General features: G+C 37.5%; 1 protein-coding gene across 3 annotated transcripts; it reads left to right on the top strand.

The window, feature by feature from the left end:
- The first annotated feature begins 733 nt into the window (after nt 1-733).
- On the top strand, nt 734-7,041 carry LOC113276371 (CRM-domain containing factor CFM2, chloroplastic-like). 3 transcript variants are annotated; one of them, XM_026525973.1, is made up of 13 exons: nt 735-1,489; nt 2,066-2,594; nt 2,682-2,812; nt 3,007-3,303; nt 3,391-3,547; nt 3,719-4,011; nt 4,130-4,189; nt 4,300-4,554; nt 4,792-5,025; nt 5,176-5,416; nt 6,031-6,161; nt 6,258-6,512; nt 6,865-7,041. In XM_026525973.1, exons 1-12 carry the CDS (start codon nt 791-793, stop codon nt 6,480-6,482), a joined length of 3,252 nt encoding a protein of 1,083 aa, XP_026381758.1. In that variant the 5' UTR covers nt 735-790; the 3' UTR covers nt 6,483-6,512; nt 6,865-7,041. The 3 variants fall into 3 exon arrangements, with proteins under 3 accessions (XP_026381759.1, XP_026381758.1, XP_026381757.1); XM_026525974.1 differs by lacking the exon at nt 6,865-7,041 and having other exon boundaries at nt 734-1,489; nt 4,792-5,019; nt 6,258-6,825; XM_026525972.1 differs by lacking the exon at nt 6,865-7,041 and having other exon boundaries at nt 6,258-6,825.
- The last annotated feature ends 1,230 nt before the right edge of the window (nt 7,042-8,271 follow it).

The following is an 8,271-nucleotide window of genomic DNA, read 5'->3' as shown; positions in this document are numbered from 1 at the left end:
TAAGACTGTAAACGGACACTGGACGTTAGACATTTAGCGTTATTTATTCATCATGTGATGATCATTTGATTTATCATGATGAAATCTTGGATATTGTGATTTAATTTGTTGATTATCATGATGAAATCATGGATTCTGTGATATACCTATGATTAATTATTCATTAATATATTTTTGACATGTTATAAGATTTTTAAGATTTATCTATTTTAGGCTAAAAGAATTTTTAATATTTAGTTATTTTATTATTGAAAAAAAATAATTCTCCTTAAATTTTATTAGTTTAAATTCAATAACTTTACAAAGAAAAGAAAAATAAACTGGTGGGGCCAGAATCAACCAGAAACGAGAATCAAACAGAAGTAAATGAGATCGCTCGAAAAAACTCTGGTATTATATAGAGAATATTAATCCAAAATCTGGATTAAGTTAATCCGTTTGCTAACCGATGGTGGGTCGGCGTCAATTCTGGAACCTTCCCTTTATAACAAAAAATCGGCTTAGTTTGGACTAACTCGTCCAAGTTTTGGACCAAATCGTCTAGACTTTTAGATTAACGAGTATTGGGCTTGGGTGGGGAGGACTAGAGGGTCCAAGCCCAGGGATATACGAGATTAAATGCGTTAACGACACATGTCATTATATGCAAAATTTGATGCACCAAATTGTATCAAAGTGCAACTCCCGCCACTGCGGTGCAGAGTTGGATTTTGTTTACCGCTTTATCTTTTCAATCCCCGAACTCTAAAACAAGAAACGGAAAACACAACCCTAGAATTTCATTTTTCAAATGTTGCTTCATCAGTACCATTTATCATCTCCGTTCCCAATTAACACGCTAAATTCATCCCAAAATCTCTTCCTCTTTTCAAAATCCAACAAAACAAGCCCTAATTTCTCAAAACCCTTTGTTACAAATTCCTCTAATACTTCCATTACAACCAAAGCAGAAACTGTCAGTAAAACAGCAATCGAAAGAATCGCAGAAAAGCTTCGTAATCTTGGATACATTGAAGAAAATAAGGAAAACCCAGAACACAAAATCAATAATCATACTGGTACAGCTGGAGAGATATTCCTTCCGTTCACTCAAAATCTACCTAAACAACGCGTTGGTTATACTATTGATACTAGTTGGAGTACACCTGAAAACCCTGTACCAAGACCGGGTTCGGGAAATGCGATATCGAGGTTTAGGGAATTGAAAAGACAAGTTGTGAAGGAGAGAAGAGTAGAAAGAGATGAAAATGAGAAGTTGAGAGAAGAGAAAGTACCGACATTGGCGGAGCTGACTATTCCTCAACATGAATTAAGAAGGATTCGGAAAGTTGGGATTGAGTTGAAGAAAAAGTTGAAGGTTGGGGTTGCTGGGATTACTGAAGGGATTGTGAATGGAATTCACGAAAGGTGGAGAAGGTCAGAAGTTGTTAAGATTAAGTGTGAGGATCTCAGTAAGTTGAATATGAAGAGGACTCATGATTTATTGGAGGTAAACATTTCCTTTTCTGTGCGTTTACTAGGTTTAACTTATGATTAGTAAGAAGTACAAGTTAATACACCAAGTAGTTAGTCTGTATTTACAATTTAAGCAGTGGGTTTAGACATGGGAAACACATAAGCAACATAAGATAAAGCTCAACTGACATGTAAAACCTGTTCAATTAATACTGAGCTTCTGTAGCATTAACATCGAAATAATCCTAGTTCGTCTTACTACAGAGGTACATACCGGAGTAGTGGTTTTCACTGTAGTGTTAGTTTAGAATTTTAGTGCAAGTTGTAGGGTCTATTGTTTGTAGTGAAAAATGTGGTAGGTTGAATTATCCTCTTTTAATATTTATGATGTTTTGGGGAGAAATGCGTAGATTATTTGTTTGCTGGAGTATTGTTTTGTATATTCATCAAAATGGAAATATAAATACTGGTGTGCTCTTTTATTATCTCCGCTTGGATATATTTCTGAAAGTGTGGAACAAGTTTATTACAGTTTTTGTGGTTCATTGGTTGGCTATCTTCCCTTTTGAAGGAACTTGCTCTTATATGATGTCTCATATTGGCATTGCAGAGAAAAACTGGAGGTTTGGTTGTCTGGAGGTCTGGGAGTATTATTATCTTATACAGAGGGGCCAATTACGTATATCCGTATTTCCTGACTACAAACACAACAGATGACACTTCTGGTGATGAGTTAGTCTCATTACCTAATGGGAACGATGGAGTTACTGTCGATGAAGAGACAAACTTAGTCTGCACAGACAGTGTAAAATCTGGTTTACCAATCGTGTCCAACAGAGAGGCAGGCAAAGCATTAGTGAAAGGTGTTGGTTCTCCAAATAAAGTGCGGTTTCTACTGCCTGGTGAAGCACAGATTCTAGAAGAAGCTGACCGTATGTTGGATGGACTTGGCCCGCGTTTTATTGACTGGTGGGGAGTTGAGCCATTACCCATTGATGCTGATCTTCTACCGGCTATCGTCCCTGGTTACCGGAGACCCTTTCGCCTTCTTCCATATGGGATAAAGCCCAAGCTAACTGATGATGAGATGACCATTTTAAGGAGACTTGGCCGCCCTTTACCATGCCATTTCGCCCTGGGTTAGTCTATATCTTTTGCCCCCCTCTCCTTTAGGTATCCATTCTTTATCTAATTAATATTTCTTTAATGGATTGCCTTTTTCTCAGGGAGAAACAAGAACCTTCAGGGATTGGCTGCTTCAATTGTGAAACTCTGGGAAAAATGTGAGATCGCCAAAATTGCTGTGAAGAGAGGAGTCCAGAACACTAATAGTTTGATGATGGCTGAAGAGTTAAAGGTATGTAATATGGAGTCCATTCTTATTGTTGTGTAGGCTATTGCGGTTCTTGTTACTTTTTGTGGGATGTTATATGTTTCCAGAGTAGTTAAGATTATGAAGCTGTATCTGAATGAATAAGACCTTATATCCAACTCATTTATAAGTTTAAATTCTTCACAGCCATCTATTTATTTGGAAGTCCACTCTTGCAGCGGCTGACTGGAGGAACACTTCTATCTAGAGACAAGGAATTCATTGCCCTCTACAGAGGAAAAGATTTTCTCCCACCTGCAGTTTCTACAGCCATAGAAGATCGAAGAAAACCCAGAATTCATAGAGATAAACACACGACACATGGACACTCATCCACTGAGATAAGTCCTAGTCTTGCCTCCAAGGCAGAAAATTCTACTTCTGCTGGTGAATTCCATGAGAAGAGTGTCCGAAAGGAAAGGAAGCCAAAGTCAACAAACGCAGTTATGGAAAACACAAGCTCTAAGCTGTTCACGGTATGAGACTACTTCAAGGTGCTCAGTTACAGTTCCTAATTAATCAAAATCTAACAATGTTCTTCGTGGCACCTTTTTACTTAACAGGTGTTAGCAAAGAAGGAGAAGGCAGAAAAGCTTCTAGCCAAGTTAGAGAGTGAAGCAGAGGCCCGAGAACCAGAAGTGGATCGAGAGGGTGTTACAGAAGAAGAAAGATACATGTTGAAGAAGGTTGGGTTGAGGATGAAGCCGTTCTTATTGTTGGGTAAGTAATCCAAACCCTGCCCAAATCATCAGATCAAGTAACATCTTCCACTGAGATGGATCATATTTTGATCCACTGCTATTTAAGTTTTAGTTTGTATATGCTTTCTCTCTTTTTTGTTTTGATAAAGACATATCAGTCCATCTGATAAGCTATCGTTTGTCAATTCAGGAAGAAGAGGAGTTTTTGATGGGACCATTGAAAATATGCATCTCCACTGGAAGTATAGGGAGCTTGTGAAGATAATGGCTAGTGCCAGGGGACGTGAAGATGTTTATGGTGTAGCAAAGACATTAGAAGCTGAAAGTGGTGGAATATTAGTGGCGGTGGAGAGAGTAGATAGGGGTTATGCAATAATTGTGTACAGAGGGAAAAATTACCAGCGCCCTGCTGATTTAAGACCTCAGACACTCCTAAATAAAAAACAAGCAATGAAGCGCTCTCTAGAAGCACAGCGCTGCGAGGTGAGCTTTTTTCTTTTGGTCTCTTATGTTCCCTTTTTAAAGTTATACAGTATATATTATACATATAGACAGAGTCTTTGCTGTCAAATTTCTTACCCCTGTTCTTTAATTTCTGTAGTCTTTGAAGCTTCATGTCTTGAAGCTTGCCCAGAACATTGACGACTTGAAAGTTAAGTTGGTGAGTTGAAACTCATTTCCTGTCTATATTCAATTTATCTCTTCGGTGTTGTGTGCATCCGTTTCTAGAAACATAATTTACAGGTTACTCATGCAATATTAATGACTCAGGTTGAAGAAGAGTTAGAAAACTGCAAAATAAACCATGAGCCATTAACAGAACAACAGAGAGAGAGAACCCAGTTTGAAGTGGCTCAGGTGAGTCAGGTCAAAGAAGAGTCAGAAGACTTGGAAATAAACCACGTGTCATCAACTGAAAAACAAAGAGAAACTACCCAGTTTAAAACCAGTGACAGCCTTGGTTCAGTTGTAAAACCCCAAATTCAAAAGAATGCTGGTTCAGTGGAATTTACCGACAGCCCTAAGGTATGAACTGCGTCTTGAAAATGCACTTGTGTTATTTGGAAGACACACCTGTACTCATATGCTGGAATTTCGTACAATCCTATCCTCCCTGTACCTAACATAAATAAACCTGACATTTAGATCCACTAATTTTGTGTATTCGTTCTCTCATTTGTCGAGTCTCATTGTATGGTGTAACATTTTGTGGGTTCCTGTACCATTAACATGTGCATTTTCTTGTCTGCATGGACTCCAAAGGCTATGGAAGCTCATGTATCTTATTTAACTTCCTTGCCATCGGACCAGTCAATGGATGACCTTGAAGAAGACACTCATCTGGAAAAACTGATGAACTACACTCCAGAGTATGAAGAATTTGATAATACTGACCTAGAATCTAAGCCTGAAGAAGTGGTTAGAGAAATCCATTCTGTAAACTTTCAAGAAAAGTTGGAAAGAATCCATGAAGATTCTTTTCGTGGGAATGTACGGGTAATGTTAAATTATTCTTAATATGTTCATCAATTCCCTACTGTCTTTTCTAGATGCCTATATTCTGATTCATACATACATGGATTATTATATCAGCAAATACATAGCAAAAAAGAATAATTCCGATTCATATACTTTTGCCAATTCCAGTTACAAGGTGATGCAGCATGTGCGGTCACTGATAAAGCTGAGGGTTATGCTTCTGAGCCAGAGTCTGTGGAATCGTCAGTTGAACCAAGGAAAAATCAACTTGAATCATCAGTTCAGGGAGACAAAGAACAAAGGGGTTCAAAAGGAGTTCGTTTTAGAGCACAGCCCCTTTCCAACCGAGAGAGGCTGATTTTAAGAAAGCAGGCTTTGACAATGAAAAGGCGTCCTGTTCTTGCAATTGGTAACTACTAATTCATTATCATATCTTATGATCCTTTGCAGAGTTCTTTATCCAGCTGTTTCATAAATTCCACCTCAATAGTTATTAGAGGGAAGTCACCTTTCAGATACTCCAGTATTTAATAGTTAAATGTTCTCTTGTTATGGGGTTTCTGATACAATAAATCTTGCATGTAGTTATAGATGTATAAGTTGGAAATCTTTATACGGTTCAAGAATCACATTAGCAGGGGAAACAATTCACCTTCTTAATTGATATTTTGTTAAATATGGTTAAAGGAGTTCATTTCCAATCCCTAATGCAATTTTGAATTGTCATTCTGGCTTAGAAATATTCGTAGCCAACAAGCATGCATTAGTTAGGGAATAATATGTTATCTGTTTTATTAGATAATCTTACACGACTACATTTACAATTCACGATTAGCCAAGTGGGCTGCATCGTCAAGGGCCAGTTAAATACTCCCTCCCTCCTTTCCTGGAAAAGAGATATTAACATTGGGATATCACAAAGTTTTCTTCATAGGCATTCCTTTTCTTAAATCCATCCATGAAGCCACATATGCATCCTCTCATTAAATACAGTGATTGAAAATAATAATAATCGCAAATCAGGGAGGAGTAACGTCGTCACAGGTGTTGCAAAGGCAATCAAGACACACTTCCAGAAAAATGCTCTTGCTATAGTGAATGTCAAAGGAAGAGCCAAGGGGACTTCTATTCAAGAATTGGTTTTCAAGCTGGAGGTATGTGTGTGAACCTTAAAGCAATTCTAGGCACTTTTTTTGTAAAGAATTTTCTGAAAGCAAGCTTTGACTCCTTACTTCCTTTCTTGTGTGCAGAAAGCAACAGGTGCTGTAATGGTCTCCCAAGAGCCTAACAAAGTAATACTATACAGGGGATGGGAAGAGGGAGGAGAGGATCCGCGAGGTGGAGTTACAAAGGGTAAAGCATATTCAAAAAAGTCGTCAGGCAGAGTTGCTCGTAATAAGAATGTAGTTTCTCCTGAGCTGATGGCGGCGATTAGGCTCGAATGTGGACTGGCAAGTAGCAAAGAAGCAACTTAAAAGATATGAATCTGTTCCTCAATTGAAAAGGTAATAGTGCCATTCTTCATGCTTGTATCTACCAGTGTCTATGTTGTACTTATAAGGTGTCCAAGTCCGATTTTGGTCACCCTTTTTTTACCATGGGTGACATACCCACAACAGAAAAGAAAACATTAAACTATGCCATGATCATATGAACCCTCTGTGCTGTGGATGTGTTCACTCTTGTTCAGAGAGTGAGTTAGCGAAGTCAAGAAGTCAAAACGAGAATTATTCCTAGGATCATGTATTGTGGGTCCAAATGGAGCAATGTAAGAAAGTTACATGGAAAAGCAATGGAGTGTGTATATTCAAATCTCTACTTTCATTTTCCAGTTTTACCTTTTGCTGAATTTTGCAGAAAACTAGTAAAGGACCACAACTTCACTATTCCATGGCAAGATGATAATGCGGTGGGAGTCGGCAAACTTTTAGAATATTCTCCTGTAGTGATGATATTAGACTGTTTGTATGCTACTCTGCCACCTTAACCAATGGCTACAAAGTAATCTAAGTTTAGGGTTTCAGATTTCCTTTATGATAACTGAGCTGCTACATGTCTACCAAATCAGTTTATCCCTTTATTTACCGAGATTCTCAACATTAATTTGTCCTGTACGTTTATCATCTCAGTCTGAACAACCTTCAGTCGGATTACCTGGATGTTGCCAGGTTTAGATGCATTCCCTTGGACTATCTACGGATGATCCACATTGTATCAGTCTTGATTCCATCCAATGGCCTAAGCAATGAACAACATTGGTGCAACATTCGAGTGAGAGTATCATATCAATTTCTGACTACGCATGTTAGCTTTGAACAAGACGTTTGCCCAGTCTCCGAGATTCTCACCAAAATGTACTGTTGATTGGTATCAATACCTGATAGACAAACTTTCTTTGTGCCAGACCCTGTACCGTATTATATTCTCTCTAGTCTCTATCTCTCATCCATTTGATGAGTTTTGTTATACCATACTGCGAGTCCCACTCATTTTAATAGGTCTTTCCAAGCAGGGAATAAACAGCAATCATTCAATAAAATTCTTTTGATGTATAGTTTTGCACACTATGAAGTCAGGTTTTTGTAGTAGAGTAGTTGCATTTGCATATAGAAATTTCGTGGGATCCTACCTCATCAAATTTAGGCAACACAAATGACTATAGCCATGAAATATTGAATCAGCATTGTTTTATGTTTGCCATGTGAAAGAAGAAGATTAGTTGTATTACAACTACATATCAAATCAATATCATTCATCATTAAAGTGTAGACCATTTTGATACCAAACAATTTTTTTTACCTTACTTTAGAAGAAGACATTCTTTTACCCTATTGAAGCCAAAACTCTATTGTCAATTCAACGTTTGAAAAAGAGAATTTGATGGTGGATTCTTTTGTACCCATAACCATTTGATTGTGATGTGTGATGAGTACTAGGGCTGACTAAAGATATGAATCTAATTTATATACTTCTGTAAAGAAGGAAAGGAAGTAGTGAGCTTTTGATCTAATGTTAATTCTTAAGGCCTTTCAAGAAAACATGCTTTAGGATGAGCTCTCTTTTTACAATCCATGAGTATTGACTGGTTTGTAAACAGGAAAAAACAGTGTGCTTCTCAAAGTAAGAATAAAGAACAAAATAAAGCTGGTTTTTGTATAACTGTTATACTTTTTCAGGGTCAATATAATTTGAAGGAGACAACCAGCATTTTTGTCTTGTTTTTTTCTTTCTTTTTTGTATAACTGTTGTACTTTTTCAGGGTCA

The sequence above is a fragment of the Papaver somniferum genome, chromosome 4 (assembly GCF_003573695.1).
Source record: "Papaver somniferum cultivar HN1 chromosome 4, ASM357369v1, whole genome shotgun sequence".
Classification (NCBI taxonomy): domain Eukaryota; kingdom Viridiplantae; phylum Streptophyta; class Magnoliopsida; order Ranunculales; family Papaveraceae; genus Papaver; species Papaver somniferum.
This window is presented reverse-complemented; position numbering and strand designations above follow the sequence as displayed.

Coding starts and splice junctions, on each gene's coding strand:
- LOC113276371 (XM_026525973.1), top strand. CDS start 791: ATGTTGCTTCATCAGTACCATTTATCATCTCCGTTCCCAATTAACACG. Junction 2,595..2,681: donor ACCATGCCATTTCGCCCTGG/GTTAGTCTATAT, acceptor CCTTTTTCTCAG/GGAGAAACAAGAACCTTCAG. Junction 4,555..4,791: donor AATTTACCGACAGCCCTAAG/GTATGAACTGCG, acceptor TGGACTCCAAAG/GCTATGGAAGCTCATGTATC.